Source organism: Bos indicus x Bos taurus, chromosome 17 (genome assembly GCF_003369695.1).
Source record: "Bos indicus x Bos taurus breed Angus x Brahman F1 hybrid chromosome 17, Bos_hybrid_MaternalHap_v2.0, whole genome shotgun sequence".
Classification (NCBI taxonomy): Eukaryota; Metazoa; Chordata; class Mammalia; order Artiodactyla; family Bovidae; genus Bos; species Bos indicus x Bos taurus.
This window is the reverse complement of record NC_040092.1, coordinates 5389808-5413902: the sequence shown is the minus strand read 5'-3', so window position 1 is coordinate 5413902 and position 24095 is coordinate 5389808. Positions and strand designations below refer to the sequence as shown.

The window sequence follows — 24095 nt, the reverse complement described above, 5'->3', positions numbered from 1 at the left end:
GGTTGTTTAGTCTCTCAGTCGAGTTCGACTCTTTGCAACCGCATGGACTATACACACCGCTTCCCTGTCCTTCACTATCTCCCGGAGTTTGCTTAAACCCATGTCCACTGAGTCAGTGCTGCCATCCAACCATGTCATCCCGTCACCCCCTTTTCCTGCCCTCAATCTTTCCCAGCATCAGGGTCTTTTCTAACAAGTTGAGTCTTCACATCAAGTGGCCAAAGTATTGGAGCTTCAGCTTCAGTCCTTGATTTTCTTTAGAATTGACTGGTTTGATCTCCTTGTTGTCCAGGGGACTCTCAAGTCTTCTCTAGCACCACAGTTCAAAAGCATCAGTTCTTCGATGCTCAGCCTTCTTTATAGTCCAGCTCTCACATCCATACATGACTACTGGAAAAACTATAGCTTTGACTATACGGACCTTTGTCTGCAAGTGATATCTCTGCTTTTTAATATGCTGTCTAGGTTTGTCATAGTTTTTTTCCCAAGGAGCAAGTGTCTCTTAATTTCATGGCTACACTCACTGTCTACAGTGATTTTGGAGCCCAAGAAAATAAAGTCTGTAGTTTGTCTTTGCTTTCTGCCATAAGGGTGGTGGTATCTGGACATCTGAGGTTTTTGATATTTCTCCTGCAATCTTGATGCCAGTTTGTGCTTCATCCAGCCTGGCATTTTGCATATTGTACTCTGCATATAAGTTAAATAAGCAGGGTGACAATGCATAGCCTTGACATACTCCTTTCCCAATTTGGAACCAGTCCATTGTTCCATGTCTGATTCTGTGCTTCTTGACCTGAATACAGATTTCTCAGGAAATCTGAGAAATCTGATATCTGATATTCCCATCGCTTGAAGAATTTTCCATGGTTGGTTGTGATCCACACAGTCAAAAGCTTTGGTGTAGTCAATAAAGCAGAAGTAGATCTTTTTCTGGAATTATCTTGCTTTTTTGATGTTCCAACAGATGTTGGCAGTTTGATCTCTGGTTCTTCTGCCTTTTCTAAATCCAGCTTGAACATCTGGAAGTTCTCAGTTCACGTATTGTTAAAGCCTAGCTTGGAGAATTTTCATCATTACTTTGCTAACGTGTGAGATGAGTGCAATTGTGCAGTAGTTTGAACATTGTTTGGCATTGCCCTTCTTTGGGATTGAAATGAAAACTGACCTTTTCCAGGCCTGTGGCCTCTGCTGAGTTTTCCAAATTTTCTGGCATAGTCAGTGCAGCACTTTTACAGCATCTTTTAGGATCTGCAGTAGCTCAGCTGCAATTCCACACCTCCAGTAGCTTTGTTTGTAGTGATGCTTCCTAAGGCCACTTGAATTCAGACTCCAAGATGTCTGATCACACCATTGTGGTTACCTCAGTCATTAAGGTCTTTTCTTTGCAGTTCTTCTGTGTATTCTTGTCACCTCTTCTCAATATGTTTTGCTTCTGTCAGGTCCATACCATTTTTGTCCTTTATTGAGCCCATCTTTGCATGAAATGTTCCCTTAGTATCTCTAGTTTTCTTGAAGAGATCTTTCCCATTCTATTGTTTTCCCTGTTTCTTTGCATTGATCACTTAGGTAGGCTTTCTTATCTCTCCTTGCTGTTCTTTGGAACTCTGCACTCAAATGGGTATATCTTTCCTTTTCTCTTTTGCCTTTCGCTTCTCTTCTCTCAGCTATTTGTAAGGCTTCCTCAGATAACCTTTTTCCCTTTTTGCATTTCTTTTTCTTGGGGATGGTTTTGATCACTGCCTCCTGTACAATGGTTTTGCACAATGGTTTTCACCACCTCGTGTACAATGTCACAAACTTCCATCCATAGTTCTTCAGGCACTCTATCAGATCTAATCCCTTGAATCTATTTGTCACCTCCGCTGTATAATCATAAGGGATTTGATTTAGGCCATACTTGAATGGTTTAGTGGTTTTCCCTACTTTCTTCAGTTTAAGTCTGAATTTGGCAATAAGGAGTTCATGATCTGAGTGACAGTCAGCTCCCAGTCTTGTTTTTGCTGACTGTATAGAGCTTCTCCATCTTAGGCTGCAAAGAATATAATCCATATGATTTCAGTATTGACCATCTGGTGATGTCCATGTGTAGAGTCCTCTCTTGTGTTTTTTGAAGAGAACATTTGTTATGAACAGTGCGTTCTCTTGGCAAAATTCTGTTAGCCTTTGCCCTGCTTCATTTTGTACTCCAAGGCCAAACTTACCTGTTACTCCGGGTATCTCTTGACTTCTTACTTTTGCTTTCTAGTCCCCTGTGACAAAAAGGGCATCTTTTTTGGGTTTTTTTTTGGTATTCTAGAAGGTCTTGTAGGTCTTCATAGAACCGCTCAACTGCACCTTCTTTCGTATTAGTGGTTGGAGCATAGACTTGGATAATGTGATATTGAATGGTTTGCTTTGGAAATGAACAGAGATCATTCTGTCATTTTTGAAGTTGCACTCAAGTACTGCCTTTTGGACTCTTGTTGATTATGAGGGCTACTCCACTTCTAAGGGGTTCTTCCCACAGTAGTAGGTATAATGGTCATCTGATTTAAATTCACCCATTCCAGGCCATTTTAGTTTACTGTTTCCTAAAATGTCAAGGATAGGGTAGCCTATCCCTTCTTCTGGGGATCTTCCTGAACCCAGGAATCAAACTGGGGTCTCCTGCATTGCAAGCAGATCCTTTGCTGGCTATGCTACCAGGGGCGCCCTCACACCCGCTAGGATGGTCATACTCAAACGGTAGGCAGTTCATAACAAGTGGTGGTAGTGATGTGGGGAAATTGGAGCCCTCAATACGTCTGCTGGTGTAAAATGGTGCGGCCGTTTTGGTGCTTCACGTGAACTGTGGAAACTGGACCAGTGAGTCGAGTGCTTCTCAAGTTGAGAAAGTAGCGTCAGGATTTATGTATATGTGCACTGTCATATGTGAAGCAGACTGCTGGTGACACGTTGCTGTGTGACACAGGGATCCCGGCCTGGCGCTCTGTGAAGACCGCAAGGGGCTCAGTTGAGGGGAGAGGGGAGGCTCCAGAGTGAAGGGATGTTTGTGTACTTAAGGCTGATTTGCGTTGTTGGATGGCAGAAACCAACACAACATTACAAAGCAACTTTCCTCTAATTAAAAAAAATTTTTTTTTAATTTAGAATATCCTAGATGTTTCCTTTAGTCATGCTGAATGTTCTTGTTGGCAGACTTCTGTGATATAATGCTCTGAGAGGGGGATTCTAAGCTTATTTGGAATAGAAAAGTCGGGAAATGTTTATCTGTTAGCCATTTTTCTTATCCTGATAAATTAAAATGTTTACTTTCATGATATTATTTAAAGGTTCAGCTTAATTTTCAGAAAATGGGAAGTGAAGGTGCTATTCATTGACATCTTGCCCTTAAAGAAAAAAAAACTAATACAAGATTAGCAAGATTATTAGAGTTGTGGTAATTGGATGTCTTTCAGGGAAATACACCATTAAAGTTTATGAGTCACGTCAACAGAAAGCCTTCTCATTTCCACCATTTCCCTTTATCAGTTCATTGTACAATAAACATAAAATCCTCTGCCTGGAGTTCAGAGCACAGCAAGGGAGAGAGGAAAAAGCCAGAGCAGAAAATCCAGACAGTAGTAAGTAGGAAATGTTCGGTTAGTAACCTTTTGCTTCTCACGGTCATGACGAACATCCTGTGCTCAGGGCACGGCCAGGACCAGCAGAGTTTGGCTGTGGTGAGACTTCCTGTCAGCGGCTTAGTAACTAGTCTGTGGTCTCAAGGATTCAAGGACTCCCCAGATAAGTTTTCTGGAAGTATCTCAAAATCTTTTAGTCATTAAAAAAAAATGATGAAAGCAAGTAAGAGCATCATTAAGGGCTCTGGCTGTCCGTGTGGAAGGAGTCACTTGATCGTTCCTAGACGCCTGGGCAGCTGTGGGCGGGGGGCAGCGCGCAAACTGTCTCTGAGCACAGGACGGTCCCCTAGATTCAGAGAAGAGTGCCGCGGCGGCAGCGTGGATGGGCCTGGAGACCGTCGTACTGAGCGAAGAGAGACACGCACCGTGTGACAGTATTTACACGCGGCCTCTGAAATACAGGACAGACGCGCAGATCTGTGGAACAGCAACAGCCTCACAGAACAGAACAGACTTGCGCTGCCACGGGGAGGGCTGTGAGGGAGGGAAGGACTCGGGTTTCGGGGTTAGCAGCTGCAGATGGTGACATCCAGGATGGATAAACAGCAAGGTCCTACTGTGCAGCACAGGGAGCTGTAGTCAGTTCCATGATAAACCATACTGGGAAAGAGTATATGTGTGTGTAACTGAATCACTTTGCTGCACAGTGGAAATTAACATTGTGAATCAACTGTACTTCAATTAAAAAAACAGAGTGCTTTGCTGTCCTTCCCGCTGTGTACTCGCCGTTCGCACTTGGAGGAGCTTGGGAGGAGGCTGTGTGAGTGATCACAGACCACAATCTGCAGAACCCTCGAGTGTGTGTGATTTACTTCTTCTTCCTGCCTCATTCCGTGACTCTTATTTTTGTTTCTATGGATTCTGTGCTTTTATTTGGAGCAGCTTCTAGAAACCTTTTTTTGTGAATTGAAGAGTGTATTTGTATATAGGTGTTCCTCAATGCATTATTGTAAAGGAATATCCAAATTGACATAAAAATAGGTTTTTCATGGTTTATGGAGAGCATGATGCAGATCTTATTGCATGTGGGTTTTCTTTCAAAAGAATTATTTGATTACAAATTTTTCAAATAAAAAAAAAGTCATTGTTTGCAACTTATTCTTCAAAAAGAATATGCAAACTACTAGAAGCTCTTTTGTGGCCAGGAAGATACATCAAAAACATATCCCTCTGTAGAAAGTTCAGCATCCTTCTGTGAATTCTGAAAGTTTGAAACGTCACAGACGCAGCTGTGTGTGTGAAGATCTGGGTAGGAATCGGGGACCGAAGGCTGGGGTTGGGATGGGCTCAGAAAGCAATCCAGCATCGACTCAGTCAGTTGTGGAGTCACTGGCCTCTTCAGAACCCTGTACATAGAACCACTTTTACTGGTTTTTTTTTTAGAAAATAAAATCAAAGTAACCATTCTTTGGTCTCCATAGCCAGCCTGAAGGAACTTTTCACTTCCAAGCAGCCCTTCTTAGCAAAGACTAGGGAAAAAAACAGTTCTATCCTGTAACCTGTGGTAGAAAAGGTCAGACTCCCAAAATGTTCTTTTGTCCTATGCACTCACCTGATGTGTGCACATGACTCAAAGTACAGTTTGTGGTTGTAAGCAAATTTTTTTTTGTGGAGTTGGATATGTATCACCTACCAGTCAGTGCTGCCCGAGGGCCAGCCCCACCCAGCTTTTCAGGATGTATTAGAGCTTCATCAGTTACTCGGATCTGGACTGATTATCAACCTGGTCAGTTGCTACATGAAGTCAGTTGCCTTGCTGCAGTGTCAGAATCAGCTAAATGTCTGGAAACTATCGTCCAATGTTACCTGTGTGGAACTTCTTATGAGTGCTTCTCCCCCGCCCGGAAAACAGGTGATGTGCTAAGATATAACTTCTGATTTTTATTTTAACCAGTTTGGACAAAATTTTTTCGACTTAAATAGTAACATTTATTTTAAAAGTTTCAGGCTTAAAGGTAGTTAGAATAGTAATGAAAACCCATATGTCTACCATCTATCCTAGGAAATAAAACATTATAATGGAAACTGCTGGAATATTCCTCCCAGGTTATATTTTCTCCAGTTACAGTTCTCATGCTTATCTCTAACAGATTAATGTTACTCATTTTGGTTGATGGGATTTATCTGTGTGTGTGTAGCTCTAGGTTAACAAGTCCCCAGCCTTTTTGGCACCAGGGACTGGTTTTGTGGAAGACAGTTTTCCATAGACTGGAGTAGGATTGGACGGTGGGGCTGTAGCGGGGATGGTTTGTGGATGATTCAAGGGCACTGAATTTGTTGTGCACTTTATTTCTATTATTACATCACATCACGTCCGCCTCAGATCGTCAGGTGTTAGATCCCAGAGGCCGGGGACCCTGCTCTAGTTCATTCTTTTTCATTGCTCAACATTTCGTGATTGTCTTCTTGATAGGTATTTAAATTGATTTTTTTTAGACAAAATTTTAACATTTTGCTGTAATAATACCTGATGGACCTTAAGATGCTTTTTGGTGCACAGAACTTAATTTTCTTTGTGTCTTATTTTAAGAAATCTTTTCGTACTTTGAAATAATAATATTCTTCTGTTTAGCTTATAGAAATTTATTTTTCACATTTAAGGCTGTAATTCACCCGGAATTGAGCTTTGTCTATGTAAGAAGTAGCGATCCAGGGTTTTTTTTTCTGTTGAAATAGATGTTTCTTAGGAAATGGGTCCCAACAATCTTTATTGAACACTTCATATTTTGATCTATAAGCCACTGTTGATCTGTGAACTGTCCATGAAACTGACCTGCACTTTCACTTCCGTCAGTGCCAGGTTTCAGTATATGCATGAGTTTAATTATGAGCTTTCTCTTTAGTTGTTTATTTCTGTGCTAATCATCACCAGTCTATCTTATATACTGCAACTTTTCTTTCAGCCAGGGTCCAGTCAGGAGAACAAAACCACTCTTAAGTATTTCAAGCAAGAACGGGTTTAGTATGGAGAACAGCTGCTGCTGCTGCTAAGTCACTTCAGTCATAGACGGCAGCCCACCAGGCTCCCCAATCCCTGGGATTCTCCAGGCAAGAACACTGGAGTGGGTTGCCGTTTCCTTCTCCAATGCATGAAAGTGAAAAGTGAAACCGAAGTCGCTCAGTCGTGTCCGACCCTCAGCGACCCCATGGACTGCAGCCCACCAGGCTCCTCTGTCCATGGGATTTTCCAGGCAGGAGTACTGGAGTGGGGTGCCATCGCCTTCTCCAATGGAGAGCAGAGCCCTTAGCAAAACAGTGGCGTGACTGCCCAGTGCAGGAAGTGACTGACTGCTGCCTCTCAGGCTTGCCACTAACTTTTAGGGAGTCAGGAAGGTGCAGAAACCACAAAAGATCTCTGGAATTAATCAGTTGTCACTGATACTGGTGATTTACCAAAAAACACCTGAAGGTTGCTGCAGAATCGCACGTCTGCCCATCCTAGACAAAGAGGCAGAAATACTCTACAGCGTCTCCTCTGCCCTCTGGTTTAAGGAGAGCCTTCCACTGGGAATCTAATCTGAAACCTGCTGGCAGGGTCCAGGGAACTAGGCTCCTGGACACCCAGCCCTGCGAGTGGGAGAAGGGGTGTGACTTGCCTGCAGGCGTTCTGGCCTAGGTGCTTACTAGCCCCACTCCGTGCACCACACACACACCCTTTCATTATCAGAACCCCAAATCCTTTGCTATATGAACTCTTCAATGATCTTGTTAAAAACAGGATTTTAGCTGGCATTACACCTGATTTTCACACTAAGTTTGAGATAATTGACCATTTATGATACTTGGGCTTCCTGTCCATGAATATGATCCATCTTTCTTGGTAATGTGTTTCAGTAAAGCTTTATGTCCTCTACATGAAGGTTTTGTGTCTCTCATTATATTTAGTAATTAAACAACACTCAGTCAAAAAAAAAAAATATATATATATATATATATGCTATTTAGGTGGTGAGGGAATACATACTTGTGAACAAAACGCAAAGTACCTATCTAATGGACCTTCCATCCATTCAGTTGCTCAGTCGTGTCGGATTCTTTGTGATTCCATGGGCCAAAGGCAGCACACCAGGCTTCCCCGTCCACCACCAACTCCTGGAGCTTGCTCAAACTCATGTTCATCAAATCGGTGATGCCATCCTCTGTGGCCCCCTTCTCCTCCTGCCTTCAGTCTTTCCCAGCATCAGGGTCTTTTCCAATGAGTCAGTTCTTCACATCAGATGGCCAAAGTACTGGAGTTTCAGCATCAGTCCTTCCAATGAATATTCAGGACTGATTTCCTTTAGGATTGACTGGTTTGGATCTCCTTGCAGTCCAAGGGACTCTCAAGAGTCTTCTCCAACACTTTTGAACACAGTTCAAAAGCATCAATTCTTCGGCGCTCAGCTTTCTTTATAGTCCAACTCTCACATCGATACATGACTACTGGAAAAACCATAGCTTTGACTGGACGGATCTTGGTTGGTAAAGTAATGTCTCTGCTTTTTAATAAGCTGTCTAGCCTGGTCATAGCTTTTCTTCCAAGGAGCAAGCGTCTTTTAATTTCACAGCTGCAGTTACCATCTGCAGTGATTTTTGGAGCTCAAGAAAATAAAGTCTGTCACTGTTTCCATTGTTTCCCCATCTATTTGCCATGAAGTGGTGGGATTGGATGCCGTGATCTTAGTTTTTTCAATGTTGAGTTTTAGGCCAACTTTTTCACTCTCCTCTTTCACTTTCATCAAGAGGCTCTTTAGTTCCTCTTCCCTTTCTGCCATAAAGGTGGTATCATCTGCATATCTTAGGTTATTGATATTTCTCCTGGCAGTCTTGATTCCAGCTTGTGCTTCATCCAGCCTGGCATTTCGCATGATGTACTCTGCATATAAGTTAAATAAGCAGGGTGACAGTATATAGCCTCGCTGTACTCCTTTCCCAGTTTGGAACCAATCTTTTGTTTCTTATCCAGTTCTAACTGTTGCTTCTTGATCTGCATACAGATTTTTCAGGAGGCAGGTAAGGTGGTCTGGTATTCCCATTGCTTGAAGAATTTTCCACAGTTTGTTGTGATCCACACAGTCAAAGGCTTTGGCATAATCAATAAAGCAGAAATAGATGTTTTTCTGGAACTCTCTTGCTTTTTGATGATCCAGTGGATGTTGGCAATTTGATCTCTGGTTCCTCTGCCTTTTCTAAAACCAGCTTGAACATCTGGAAGTTCACGGTTCACGTATTACTGAAGCTCAGTCGGTAAAGAATCTGCCTTCAGTGCAGGAGACCCGGGTTTGATCCCTGGGTTGGAAAGATCCTCTGAAGAAGGAAATGGCAGCCCACTCCAGTACTCTTGCCTGGAAAATTCCATGGATGGAGGAGCCTGGTAGGCTACAGTCCATGGGGTTCCAAAGAATCGGACACAACTGAGCGAGTTCACTTTTTCTCTTTGCTAGCGTGTGAGATGAGTGCAAGTGTGTGGTAGTTTGAACATTCTTTGGCATTGCGCTTCTTTGGGATTGGAATGAAAACTGATCTTTTCCAGACCTGTGGCTACTGCTGAGTTTTTTGAATTTGCTGGCATATTGAGTGCAGCAGTTTCACAGCATCATCTTTTAGGATTTGCAATAGCTCAACTGGAATTCCATCACCTCCACTAGCTTTGTTCATGGTGATGCTTCCTGAAGCCCACTTGACTTCGCATTCCAGGATGTCTGGCTTTAGGTGAGTGATCACACCATCATGGTTATCTGGGTCATGAAGATTATTTGTATAGTTCTTCTGTGTATTCTTGCCACCTTTTCTTAATATCTTCTGCTTCTGTTAGGTCCATACCATTTCTGTCCTTTATTGTGCCCATCTTTGCATGAAATGTTCCCTTGGTATCTAATTTTCTTGGAGAGATCTGTAGTCTTTCCCATTCTGTTGTTTGCCTCTATTTTTTTTTTTTTTTGCATCAATCACTTAGGTAGGCTTTCTTGCCTCTCCTTGCTATTCTTTGGAACTCTGCATTCAAATGGGTGTATCTTTCCTTTTCTCCTTTGCCTTTTGCTTCTCTTTTTTTCACAGCTATTTGTAAGGGCTCCTTAGCCAACTTTTTGCCTTTTTGCATTTCTTTTTCTTGGGGATGATCTTGATCAGTGCTTCCTGTACATTGTCACAAACCTTTGTCCATGGTTCTTCAGGCACTCTATCAGATCTAGTCCCTTGAATCTATTTGTCACTTACACCGTATAATCATAAAGGGATTTGATGTAGGTTATACCTGAATGGTCTAGTGGTTTTCCCTACCGTCTTTAAGTCTGAATTTTGCAGTAAGGAGTTCACGATCTGATGAACATATGGACCTTGCAGCAAGCTACTTGTATTACCATTTGATAGTAAGAACTGTGATGAGAACTAGCGTGGAGTGAAGGGTATAGAGCATGATTGCAGATGATGCAGTGATAGAGGGGCGTGAGAGCGCGGACGCTGGGTGAGGGAGCGGGACAGCAGTGGGGCCAGACCACGGAAGAGTCGGAGGCCAGAGGAGGGCTGAGAAGGCTTTGGAGCACACTTGTAAGGTGAGCTGTTGTATGTTCAACAGTGGTTGCTGTGGCTGCCGTTACGGAGAACAGAGTGCGGGGAGGGAGGGTGGGCGCAGGAAAGACCAGGAAGGAGGCCTGGCGGGCAGCGAGCGGGTGGCAGCGGTGAGGCGTCCAGCAGGTTTGCGCTGGACTGTGTGAGGCGTGAGAGAAAGGAGCGTGGTGGGCGTGGCCTCCCGGATGAGCTGCGGTTCTACTGAGATGCAGGAGACTTGGAGGGAAGACGACTAGGGAGACCTGGGTCGGTGGTCTTTCTGACTTTATACATACTGATGTGTGACACACACACAGGAGAGTGCACAGACTGTGATCGCACAGCGTGATGATTCCTTCCCGAGTGAACCCATCGAGATACGCAGGCACCAGGAGTAGCCAGTATCCTAACTTTAACACCATCAGTTTGTTTTGCTAGTTTTTGAACTTTATGTAAACAGAAGCACGTGGTATATATTCTGACTTCTTTCGCTCAACATTCTGTTTCAAATATTTGTGCTGTCGCACACGGTTGCCACAGCGTTTTCCATTGTCTGACACACAGTCATTGGTTCAGTCATTTCTGTAGTTGATCGTCAATTTGTTGACTTTTTATATCCTGTTTAAGAAACATTTTCTTACCTTAAGGTTATGGAGATAATGTCTTCTGTTTTCTTCTAAATATTTTCTGTAGATTTTCTGCCTTTTAGTTTCATATAGCCCACCAAAACTTGACCTGTGGAGGTCAAGATTGATTTTTTAAAATCTGTATATCCAGTCGAACTACCTCCATTTATCGAAAAGTCTGTTCTTTCTGCAGTGTGCCACAGTGTCATAAATCGTGTGTCTGTCTCTAGACTTCCTGTTGTGTTTCATTCATGTTTGTCTAGCTTTGCACCAATACTGCTTAGTTTTTTTTGAGGTTTAGAGTTCCATGCGTGTAGATTTAATAAGTGCAAATAGAAACAAAAGAAACTAAAAACCATCACCAAACAAACACCGCGTGTGCACGGCATCCCCGTGCATCGCACTCTAGAAGGGGGGCCACCAGCACCCGGCCCCCACCCAGTAACCACGGGCGGGAACCACCCCCCACAGTGCCCCCCTTCACTCTCTGCTCGACTCTGTGGCCAGGGCACCACCTCCCTGGGCCCCGATCACAGCCACCACAGTGCTGGGACAGAGTCCTGTGGAGGGTTCTGGTAAGATCTCTGCATGTTAAATCAGTGCCATGATTTTAGGACAGGCAGCCACCTCGTCTGCTGGGAAAATCGTCTTTCATGCTTGGGCATAAGAAACCTTATACCATTTGCATAGTTTGTAGTAAAGGAGATTATTTGGAATAAATGCAGGTAACTCATTGTGATAGTGGCAGATTCAGTAGCTACTGAAGACATATTTTGGGGGTAAAAAGACAGGTCAGGGCTTACTGTGCAAGGCACTGGAAAGCACAGAACGACACCCTCCCCCACCAAAGTTCCATCTTTGCATTTGCGTTTTCGTGTGATTCCCTTGTTCATCCAAGCACCACAGCAGTTTCTAAACACTCGAGCATTTAGGATGTGAATGCCCTATATATCAGTGTGTGGTATTTGAAAGTAAAAACTTCTATTAACCAGGGAATAAAAAAAAGACAGGAAAGGTTTCTCACAAAGCACAGTTCTATGTGTCTTAATTATAGCTTTATAGTGGAGCGTCTTTTCTGGCCATGGAACTTACCAAGCTTTTTTTCCCCCCTAGACTGCCTTGGATATTCTTGGCTCCTCTGCATTTCCATACAAAGTTTAGAATCACCTTGTTAGTTTCTAGCCCCCCCCCCCCCAAAAAAAAGTCAGCTGAGGCTTTTATTTAATTTACGCACAGTAAGATGTGTAAACTTTGAGAGTACAATTTGATAAGTTTCGACAACATTCACTCATGTAATCAGCACTCCAGTCAAGATACAGGAACAGTCGCATCACGCTAGGACGGTCCATCCTGTCCCTTTCCCATGATCCCCTTTTCCTCCCAGAGGCAGCCTCTTCGATTTCTGTCGTCGTAAGTTCGTTTTGACTCTTCTAGGACTTTATATAAATGGGATCAAGGATGAACGCTCGAGTTTGACTTCCTTGCTTACCAGCGTGTCTGATTCTCGCTGCCGTTGCCACCCGCCCCCTTCGTTCCTTCTTTCTGTGGCACCGTGTCCCTTGTCTGTCTGGACCTCAGCTCCTTCATCCTGCCACTAGGGTTTTCCCATTTGGGGGCGCCCGTGAAGAAAGCAGCGGTGGGCATTCCTGCAGGAGTCTCTCTGTGGGCATCTGTTTTCATTTCTCACAAGACATAGCATTGGGTGGGTGTGTATTAGGTTTTATGAGAAACTGCTAAACAGTTTTCAGTAAACGGTTGTATCATTTTGGTTCTGGATACACACCAACCCTTGGTGTGTGTGGCCAGTGTCTGATTTAGCCACTCTAAAGGTAGGAAGTGTTTTGCTTTTACTGTGATGATAATTTGCATTCCCAGATGGCTGATGGTTCTGAGCACATTTCATGTGTTTGTCAAGCGCTCGTGTGTCTCCTTTGTGAAGTCTCTGCTTCGATCTTTCATCTTCAGTGCTCAATCTCTTACCGGCGAGTTGCAGGTGATAATCAATGTATTCATTCCAGATACAGCCGTGCCTGCAGGTAAAGTTACTAGGAAAAACTTTCATGAATATCTCCTTCGAGGCTGTGCTTGCCTAGTTATTTTCTTAGTGATGTCTTCTGAAGAGCAAAAGGTTTTCATTTTGCTAGAACACCATTTAGTTTTCTCTGGTGGTTAGTGTGCTTTGTGTCTTATGAAATCTTTGCCAGACTTGGGGTCAAGAGGTATTTTCCTGTGAATGAAGCTTTGTAATTTCAGCTTTTATGTCTAGGTTTATGACCCATCTTGAGTTACTTTTTTTTTTTTTTTGAGTTACTTTTTGAGTGTGACGTGAGGTAATCATTGAGGTTTTATTTTTCCAAAGATACATAGTTGTCTTACTGCCATATGTAGAAAATACTATTCTTTCCCTCTGTTGACTTTCTTTGCTACCCTTGGTTAAAAATCGGTTGACCGTTATGTCTGGGCTCTCTTCTCTTTACATTTTTCTGGACTCTCCTCTGTCCATTGCTTGTTTATATTCCAAAACTACATAGTCTTACTTACTATAGCTGTAAAGTAAATTTTGAAGGCAACTTTTTTCAGGTTTGTTTTGACTCTTCTAGATTCTTTGCATTTCCAAATACATTTTAAATATATCTTGGCCGTTTCTAATAAAAAGACTAAGACTTTTTCCTGTTTATGTCAGTATTTTCATTACAGTTGTGGTGCTATAGATGAATCTGGGGAGAACTAACGTCTTAACAATACTGAGTGTTCCACCTGTCAATGTAGTAGCTTTCTCTATTTATGTCTTTAATTTTTCTCAGTAGTGGTTTGTCTGCCCTCAATCTTTCCCAGGATCAGGGTCTTTTCAAATGAGTCAGTTCTTCACATCAGGAGGCCAAAGTATTGGAGTTTCCGCTTCAGCTGCAGTCCGTCCAATGAATATTCAGGACTGATCTCCTTTAGGATGGACTGGTTGGATCTCCTTGCAGTCCAAGGGACTCTCTAGAGTCTTCTCTAACACCACAGTTCAAAAGCATCAATTCTTCAGTGCTCAGCTTTCTTTATGGTCCAACTCTCACATCCATACATGACCACTGGAAAAACCAGGAGGATGGGCTCAGCCTAAGCTGTAGGAAGGGACTTGGGGCTTCTCTTCTGATTGATTCCGTTATTTATTTACACTCAAGATCACAGAGGCCCCTCTCTGGATGGCCTTAGACTTGGGCGTCCATCCGTTTGATGTGTGCATCTCACTCCTTGGCTATTGTGTCCATCTTCAGTTTGCTGGCCCTTCTGACTTGCTGCTTTTTTTACCACATGTTCAGCATTCACAACAAAGGCCCTGATCAGGCCTCGTCACCTGCCGCCTCCACTCAGAGCCCCTGCGCCTCTGCACTGGCTTGTCCCGGGCAGAGCCAGGGCCATTCCCGCAGGGCAGAGGCCGGGAGGAACCGTAATGGGCATTTTCATTCATCACGCTGTTCGGACTGTTCGTAATGCAGGAGAGAGCGGTAGTACAGGAGAGAGGACACAATTTATTTTATGGACTTTTAATATCTGTTTTAACTTTCCTGCTTTTTGGGAGTGGGGGAGGCTATAGTCTATTTATCACAACAAACCCTCAGTAAGTACTTGTAGTCAGTCAGTGACTTTTGAAATGTTAGATAGGAACTATCTCTTTTTTCTGAATTACATAGCAATTTTATGTTAGCATTTTGCATTCAAAAAGAAAATGGCTACACTTCAGAAAAAAAACTTCTGTAACTTCCATTTATGGGGGCAAAAAAAATTCAGACTTGACAGAATGCTGCCCGGCATATCAGAATTCAAATCCATTTACCTGTCCCAATTAACTAGAAAGGCAGACTTTGAGCTCCGCTGCTGCTGCTGCTGCTAAGTCGCTTCAGTCGTGTCCGACTCTGTGGGACCCCGTAGACGGCAGCCCACCACGCTCCCCCGTCCCTGGGATTCTCCAGGCGAGAACACTGGGAGTGGGTTGCCATTTCCTTCTCCAGTGCATGAAAGTGAAAAGTGAAAGTGAAGTCACTCAGTCGTATCCGACTCTTAGCGACTCCATGGACTGCAGCCTACCAGGCTCCTCCGTCCATGGGATTTTCCAGGCAAGAGTACTGGAGTGGGGTGCCATTGCCTTCTCTGTGAGCTCTGCTACTGGGATTTAAAATTATTTTAAAATTTTAGAACTTCTTATTTAGTATACGTATATTGAAGATATTTATATATTTAAGAACTTATTATTCCCTAAGGCCCAAATGCACAATTGCTGCAAGTCTAATAAATATCTTGAGATTGGATGCAAATTCATTTGGGAGGCAGAATGTTTCCTTAATGCCAACATGTCCCTTTAATGTATTTGGATCCAGATGTTTTGGCCTCATTTGCTGGAGTGGATGCAGCGTTAGTCTGTCAAGTTCCCTGCTGTTTGCCATTATTTAGTATTGTTAGAGTCTGTGAGCTTGCACTGTCACTGGGAGAGTTGAAGAAAGGCTTTAAATTGGAAAAGGTACCACCAGGCTGTGGCCCTTGTCCAGAATTCCTCAGGTTAAAAACAACAAAACAGGGAGTTCCCTGGTGGTCCAGAGATTAAGAATCTGCCTTGCGGGGACAGGAAGGAGGGAAGGAGAGAAAGAGAGGGCCATAGTGAGAGACAGAGAAAGAAAAAGGGAGGGAGACAGGGCAAGAGAGAGAGACGGGGGTGGGGGGAGGAAAGAAGAGAGAGATGAGGCAGAGAGGAAGGGAGGGAAGGACAGGGTGAGAGAGAGAAGGGGAGAAAGAGGCAGAAAGGAAGGACCAGAGAGAGAGAGAAGGCGGGAGGGCGAGAGTCAGGACACAGAGGGTGAGAGGGCAAGGCAGGACACGAGGGAGGGAGAAAACCAGAAGAATCCGGCAGACGGTGCGGGGACACGGGTTCAGTTCCTGGTAGAGGAACTAAGATCCGCGTGCCTGGGAGCAGCTAAGCCCACAGGCCACAGCTCCAGGGTCCCTGTGCCTCAAGGAGAGACCCCGCACGTTGCAGGGGAGACACCTCATGCCACAGCCTAGCAGCCAAACGACATTATTTTCAAAAATCTTTTTTTTTTTTAAAGTGACTATAAATAAAACATTAGAATACTAATATTACAAAGCAGCACCGTTGTACGTTCCCTGGTGGTCCAGTGGTTAAGACTCCGTGCTCCTGCCTTAGGGGGCCCGGGTTCGACCCCTGGTTGGGAAACTAGACCCCACACGCGGGGCAGCACAGCCTCAGGAACTAAGAGCAGTCCTGCTGGCTGTCTGTAAGGTCCCCAGCACGTGAATACCAGACCCTCACCCAGGGCCGGGCTCTCCTTCTGGGAAGCGTCTAACAAACTTAGACACGCATATTCTCCAACTCTGACAGATTACACAAATCGTGTTTTCTAAGGTAACAGGGACCACACACCTGTGCTCAAAGATCCTCCGTGGCGCTGTGCTAACCTTGCATCCTTCCATCTACTCTGCAGATTATTAGAGTCACTCTCTGCTTTGACAGTAACAGTTTCTTAAGGAACGGCTGGACTGCGTGGGGTCCCCTCACGCCGACAGGCCTGTGTCAGGCTGGACTGCGTGGAGTCCCCTCACGCCGATAGGCCTGTGTCAGTCCCCTGGAGCAGGAGCGTCTCAGGTCCGCCTTCTCGTGTGGTCACAGGGTAACCCTTAGACCTCGGCGGCACCCCAGTTCTGAGTGGTGACGCGCTCCACAGTTTCGTGCTGATCGCTTTTCCGTGTGTGGGTGTGTTTATAGATACACCGCTTGGGGCAGAGCTCTGCCCTTGGGAATACCACGTGTGTGTTCATCAGCGACGCAAGATCCAGTGACTGACACGTAGATGCACTTTCAATCTACGTTTTCCTGGTTTTAACGGAGAAGGAAATGGCAACCCACTCCAGTATTCTTACCTGGAAAATCCCATGGACAGAGGAGCCTGGCAGGCCATACAGGTCATGGGGTCACAGACACGACCGAGCGACTTCACTTCTTCCTAGTTTTAAAGGCACAGGAATTTAATGGTCATTGTTTTATTTCAGATTTTCATGTCCAGGTTCATATATTAAATGGGCCTATACTTTTTCTTATACTGTCTATTGATCTTAGAATTAAGAATACCGTCGTGGAGTGATTTTAATATCTTATTTTTATACTTTCTTAAGCCATTTGAAAATACAGAGTACCACCGGTCCCTGAAAGTTTAGTGAAACATATGTAAAACCTTCTGGGTCTGTGTCTGGAGAGCTGGGTGAAGGGCGAGGAGTTAGACTCCGTTTTCATCTCTCAGGCCTGGTTTCAAGTTGTTTTTCCCTTTGTGCAACAGGGTTTTTAGTATTTTTTTCTAAAAGTTTATGTAAAATAATTTTTGTTGGGTAGTTGCTGAGAACACTTCAAGCATTCTTAAATTCCTTATGAAGCAGTTGATGTGTGTGAACAAGGAGCTGTGCACTGCAGCACTTTGAAGTCACGTGCTCACCATCCCCTGCATTTAGGGCCCCTCAACTGTGTAAAAACGAATGCCTAAAACATCCCAGGGGTTATCTTGCATTTTCACATATTTTGGCATAAAAGTATTCGTAGTATTTTCTGACTAATTTCTGCTGCAACTTTAGCTGTACCCACTTTTCCTTTTCTGTCTCACACGTACACGTGCAACACACACACACACACACACACGTGATCAACCTTCACAGAAATTGGTATAGTTTTCTTTTTTGGCAAAGTTTTCCCTGATCTTCTGTACTGTCTTCTGTGAGTTTCTGTGTGAGTCCCTCCCTCTACTCTCTGGGTTTGTTGTTATTGTGCTAACATCAGTCGCGTGCTCAGTGGCGCCTTCCTTCCCAACAGGCCAGGGCACACTTGTACCACAGCACTGGCTGTTCAGAGCATCCTGCCTCACTGGCTGGGCTTTAAACAGTTACACGTTTAAAATTAACCTTGAAAATACATATTTAGGTCTGTAATTTTTCTCTAAAAATGCCACTTTCACTGCATCCACTAATTTTCATGAAATTTAAAATCAATTTTAAGCTATTAGTAATTTATGTATTTCCTGAAAGTAGCATGTAAGCAGAACTAAAAATAAGTTTATATTTTACTTTATCAGGTGAAAAAGATTGTGGTCTGCTGTGCAAACTTCCAGTCTTGAACAGAACAGGTAAGAAACTCCTCTGTCATTAATAGAAGTAAACCCCAGAAACTCCCATGGTGGCACCGGAGGCCTCTGTCTGGATACAGAAGGCCACCTCTGCTGTGCACTGGCAAACATGAGACAGAAGTATATTCATAAGGACAAACTCCAGACCGCAGTCTGTGTTCATTAATGACACGATCCCATGCGTACTGCAGAGAAACCTACAAAGTGTGGAACACGCAAAGAAAGTGACTCATATACGGCACTTAAAACCAAGGGAACTCATGCTTTAATAGACACGGAAGTCACAAAGGAAGGCCAAGTGCCTTAGCAATCTCAATAAAAATACCAAGTTCTTTTTACATGGTAAATTTCATAATATAAAAAGTTTAATGCCATCTGGAAACTGTCATTTACAAAAAAAAAAGTCCACATAGGCCAAGGGTGGCTAACACCGCACACAGGAGCATGAGTGCCACGTGGGGAAGGCATGTGCGCAGGGAGACGTGGCCACGTGTGTCCTTCCACGCGGCCCCTCTGGAGGACCTGGCACAGACGGGGGCCCAGTTCACAAAGCACAGGTACAAGTTCTTTTAGGTAAAAGAACAAAATATGTGATGAAAATTACACAGTTTTCACATTCTGCCTACTGACTAAAAGCAAGCCCGATTATCGTGTGGTGGTGGTTTCCCAGCCTGAACTGAAACTAGCGAAGTGACGGTTCTCCTTGTGGCTGGGGTGTGGGACGGGGACTGCTGGGCACCCGCAGCGGCGACCACCTGCCGGCCTCCCCCGGGCAGCCGAGCAGATACGGACGCGTGTACGGCGGCGTATGGGCTGGGGACTGTTGCGAGTGGGTGGAGGCAAGAACGTTCTCGTTTCTCTACACGCCAATACCAAACGCATCAGAACGCAAGCTTGAGTGGCTCGCTGTGTCTTGGTAAATGGATTCTGTTAAGATGAGTGAAGTGTGCAGAGCTGCCTGCGTGGCCCACTGGTGAGAAGTAAGATCTACTGCCAGGGTTTGTAGGAGAGGGAGGTTTTATTGCTTGCGTATTTGCGTCTGATGGAGCAGGGGCAGGGGTTCCAGTTTCCTGAGCTGAAAAAGAAGTCCTGTCCAATGCTGCCTGCATACAGTGACCCAGCGACCCCTTCCACGTGGGGCGGGGAGCCAAGGACTCCTCCAGGGCCCGTCCCTCCCCTCCACAGGGCTCGGGTTCCCACACACCCTGTCTGTCCACAGCCTGACGTCCGCTTTCCGAGCCTAGAAACAGAACATGAGCCGGGTGTGTTTTCTGCCATGTGGACCAGGAGTCAGCAAAACGTTTTCATAAGAGGCTCTGTGGACCAAGAGGTAAAAATCACAATATTATGTAGATACTTATATAAATATTTTAAAATGTAAAATCCACTGCTAGCTCTTGGCTGTAAAAATCCAGGCCTCTGACCAGATTTAGCCTGGAGGTCATTTGCCAACCCCTGATCTGTACAAAGAAATCTGCAAATTTTACAATCTCACATAATTTTTAAGTGTATCCTTTTTTCAGGGAAGCCTAAAAAATTCACTTGGATTTTACATCCGTTTCACTTGAATAGAAAACACCAAGACTGACAGTAAACAGAAAGAAGTGGCAATTGGTCTTGATTTTATCATCTTTGCTTTCCTTCACTGAAGCTTATATCCAGGACCCCAAAAAAAATCATATATTCCATTTGGCTTTTGAACATGAAACCTACAACAAATGTACTTAGACTAAAACCAAGTCAGGGTCCACGAGTCCTCCCAGCTGGCTTGGTAACCAGGAGAAGCGGTCTGGGTGGTAGGGGGCTGTGCTGGAGGTGGGCACCCGGGGCCGGAGCCCACGAGTCCTCCCAGCTGGCTTGGTAACCAGGAGAAGCGGTCCGGGTGGTAGGGGGCTGTGCTGGAGGTGGGCACCCGGGGCCAGAGCACAGACCGGCCTTTCCTCCGGGGCTCCTTGGCACTTGGGAAAGAGGCTGAGAGGTGCTGAGAAAGGACGAGCCTAACTGTCTACATGCGTGCGGATTCAGAAATTCACTTTTGAGGTTTGTTTCTTGTTATTGAGGACCTGATTTTGCTATCTAAATGCACAGTGCTTATAAGCTTGGCTTTCATTTGCTACATTGGTACTTTATTATCATTTACAAAAGCCATAAAGCTAGCCTCATAGTTGCTTGCTTCTTGATAAAGTACCTCTCTTCCAGTGTTGGGATCGGGGTTAGGATGGGAGGGAATCCTTGCTTTTGTCAACATGGCTGTTGGGTTAAACACAAAAAGTTTCTATGACGCAGCTCAGGAGAGTAAGAGAGATTGAGTATATATTATCGAGTATATATTATCTTTCCCTCTTTGCAGAGTACAGTGTGGAATAGACAGGTGGTCAGTGTGTGTGAATCAAGTGAGGCCTCCCCGAGGTTAACCCCCCCGGGTGTCGTCATGAGGCTGCTGCCAGGCCCGGCTGTCCTCTCCCCGTGGCAGGTGTCCTGGGACGAGAGGCTGCTGCCTTCGTGGGATGGACCTTCACAGTGAGGAGGTAGTAAGTAGGATTTCCACTTGAGAATTACCTAAAAGTGGCTTATGTTCTCCAACTGCACTTGGCACTAACATGATTTTCAGCATTTCCTTTCCTTATAAAATAAGTTAGTGGTTACCCCTTCTAGACTGTTCTTTTGTCTCATCCTGGCTGGCGGCAGTATCAGGGAACTATCATAGCTGGAGAAAGAGTCCCTCTTTTCTTTTTTTTTTCCCCTGTGACAACACGTTTAAGACCCTCTCTCCTTGTTGAGCAGTAACTCAGAGGTACATATCCCAGCAGAGGGCCGTGCTTCTGAGGCCGTGGACAGTAAGGGTCTGTCCTCAGATCACAGGAACCAGGGGCACCGGTCACACCAAGATGGGGTCACATGCAGTTCACAGGTGGGAGGTGCTGGGACGGTGGGAACCTGGCAGCAGATGTAGATAGGAGGGGTGTTTGAAGCCTGGAGTTGGGAAAAGATAAAATTAAGCAGGAAGTAAAGGGATAGGAGCTGGAAGGCTAGATTCTGGTTAAATCTAGTTAGCCATGAGATTTTTTTTTTTTTTTTTTTTGCTATTTTTTTCTTCTAAGGAAACTGAATAATTTCAAACTCCCCCCCCCCAAAAATTTGATAATTACTTATTGATGACTATTCAAAATTTGACGTTTTAAAAAACTTTTTGAGCTTTTAAAAATAATAGCTATAAATGCAAAGTACTATTGATAACAAAACCAAGTTGTTTATCCATGTACAAAAAAGGTCAGTAATGTTTTAAAAGCACAAAGTTGCATTTTAAATCACAATTGCATAGTTCTAAAATGCCTGGATAGGAGTTACGAAAATTTTCAAGTTTGGTTGACCATGGGGTTCCAAGGACATTTGTAGAGCTCAGGAGAGCAGAGTTCAGGACGGAAGCACTGTTTCCAGGTGAATTATTGCATCGGTTCTATGATGTTACAGTACCGTGAGACCAGAATTGCTACAATTTAATTACAAATCATTGGCATTTTTAAAACCGGTATCCTGTTTTTTGGCAAGTTTATAATAACACTTTCATGTAGAATTCAACTTGGATTTTACGCATCCCACCCCCAAGCAGCACCTGAAAGCCTTACGAAAGCTCGTATTCTGTGTCTAAAGGTACTGCATATATACCTCTTCGCAAAATATGTACTCCCTCTCCTCCCCCGCCCCAGAACCTTGACCATTTTTGTACAAAAGTCCTGTTGAATCGCATCAAAGATGAGAAGAGGGAGCTCACAGGTAAACATTTGGTGATGTGTGTAGAAAATTCCGTGCGCATCCTGTACCAGCTCCACATTAGTCCTGGCTTTTGGTGAATCTGCCCAGAGTCCTCGGGGGCCACCAGCGGGCGGGGCGTCTGGGCGGGCGGCGCATGCAGGGCAGCCGAGTGAGTGCGGAGAGCCCGGCCGGGCCGCTGCGCTCCGGGCTGCTGTCGGTGGGCACAGAAGATGCTTTAGCATTTAGAGGAAGGAAAAAATCTTCCAGGGGACAGAAACTTATAGCCGTTTCCAGAAGGAAGTCTGAGAGGGCGCGTGGGAGCCGGGGCAGGTGGGCGGGCGGGCAGCGGCAGCGTGCTCAGCGAGGTGGTCTCCGTGCGCCAGTGTCCGTTGGGCGGGGCTTTGGGGGGGGTTTCTCCACGTCTCTGCAAAGACAGCTCCTTGAGTTCCAGCTTGTCTGCGCCCTCCTCCTTCTTGTTGTGCCGAGGTGACAAATTCAATAGGCTGAGGACATCTCTCTTGGAAGTCATGGTTCCAGGGGCCCCCCGGAGTATTTTCATTGGTCCCGTGGAGTGCTGGGGTGTGCTCTGCCAGAACATCTTCAGGTTGTGGACGGCCTGCACCTTCTCGTCGATGGCCGCCATCTTCAGCTTGTCGAGGTCGGGGTGGTCGGCGGGGCTGGACCGCGCGGAGCCCGCCGAGGAGTAGGAGAGAGCCGGGGAGGGTGCGCTTCCCGCGGGAGACTGGTGGCCTGAGCTGGGGGACATGTTCCTTGGAGATTTGGAGATGTGAGCGCTGTAGGGGGAGCTGGGGTACTTCAGCTTGAAGAGAGGCTGGTCGCTCAGGGAGGTCTGCGAGTCGGAGCCGGGCGACGGCCGGCCGCTGTGCTGGCTCGGGCTGTCTTTGGCGGACGCCTCGGAGGCGGTGGGGCTGCTGTACCCCGAGCTCACCTTGGGGAGGGAGGAGCTCCTGGCTGGGGGCTTTGGTTTGATGGTGACCGGCGACGACGACGACGCCTGGCTCTTCTGGTGGGAGAGGGCGGGCCTGCTGAAGGCGCTGGTTTCGGACGCTCGGAAGACAGCAGCGCTGTTGGGCACAGAGATGCCATCTTCAGAACTGGCGCCCTGACCGCCACCCCTCTGAAGACGCTCCACTGCCATGAGATGGCTTTGTGTCTCCTCGAGAATCTTCTGTGCCAGCTCTTGAGGGTCAAGCTTTGAGTTACTTTCTTCTTGGGACTTCACGGTACTATCTGTTTTCTGTGCTCGACTGGTCTGATTCTCCCGTATCTGAACTTGCTAGTTTTCCAACTTTCTGGAAGGGTGAGTTTGGGCTGGGAATCAGAGTCATTTTAACGGGAGAGTTTGGAGTGCTTGAGCTCACCGAGACTTTGACGCCGCCCGCTGTCCCCACGAGGGACTGCTTGTGGTCGGGTGAGAAGCCCGTCGGTGGGTCCTCCTGGGAGGCCGCCAAGGGCTCTGTGCTAATGATGGAGAACCCCTCGTACTCCTCCTCGTCCTTGGCGCCTGCAGGGCGGGCAGGCGGGGACAGCGGGCTCCGGGGCAGGGCAGCGCGAGGGGGGTAGGTGTTCTTGGACCGCTCGTAGTCCTGCCGTCCCCGAGGGACCGCGCCTTCTGACCCCCCGTCAGGCTTGGAGACGAAGCTCATGGAGGAGGCAATGGAGCTCAGGCTGTACACAGAGATGGCGTCTGAGGCTATGCTCTCTGCCCCGGTCGGGGAGAAAGGAGGGTGCTGGAAGCCCAGGGGCAGAGCGTTGGAGACAGACTGGGCCGAGGCCAGCGACTCCAGGGAGGACGAGCTGTCCAGGCTGAGGCGCTTGGGCAGCTCCGTGGAATCTACGACAAAGGAGCACAGTTAGAATTCTCTGTGGTGCTGACTTCTTTCACGAGCATCCTCATATGCATAGAAGCTAGAGTTATACACAACCTGAATTCGTCTCAAGCCTGGAAAACAGTCCTGTGGGAAAAGGTAAGTCTCATGCTGGGGACAGAAACAGGAGGGGCCCTGGTGCTGCAGACCCGCCAGCAGGCCCACCCCCACTTGCTCCCTATCTCCCGAGGCCCCGCAGCCACGCCCCGCTCGGTGGCGCCCCTGCCCGAACCCTCACCCGTCGTCCCTTCCAGCTGCAGCTGCATCACCCCACATCCCAGCACCCTCCTCCCGCCTGCTCAGAACCCGCTCCAGGCAGGCTTCTGTCTCCCCAGCTCATGTAAAGGTCACCAGTGGTCACCACCAAACTTGGCATTCACTGCCCGCTTCTGCACAGATCACACCCGGCTCTTGGGTACTGAACCTTCCCCGGCCCTGCCCCGTCTGTGACCTTGACCCCAGGAGGGCCCACAG

At 46.0% G+C, this 24095-nt stretch overlaps 1 protein-coding gene and 1 long non-coding RNA gene across 2 annotated transcripts in view; one reads left to right on the top strand and one right to left on the bottom strand.

The window, feature by feature from the left end:
• The window catches only part of LOC113907358, a 73997-nt gene that overhangs the window by 45596 nt on the left and 4306 nt on the right, over positions 1 to 24095 (top strand). The window contains exon 3 of the long non-coding RNA XR_003515176.1: positions 17929 to 17979. This is a non-coding gene — a long non-coding RNA (uncharacterized LOC113907358). The remainder of the gene's footprint in view (positions 1 to 17928; positions 17980 to 24095) is intronic.
• TTC28 (tetratricopeptide repeat domain 28) overlaps positions 18222 to 24095 on the bottom strand; it is a 588080-nt gene continuing 582206 nt past the window's right edge. Inside the window, 2 exon segments of the mRNA XM_027566429.1 lie at positions 18222 to 22987; positions 22989 to 23587. Coding sequence (XP_027422230.1) covers positions 21968 to 22987; positions 22989 to 23587 — 1619 coding nt within the window. The 3' untranslated portion in view covers positions 18222 to 21967.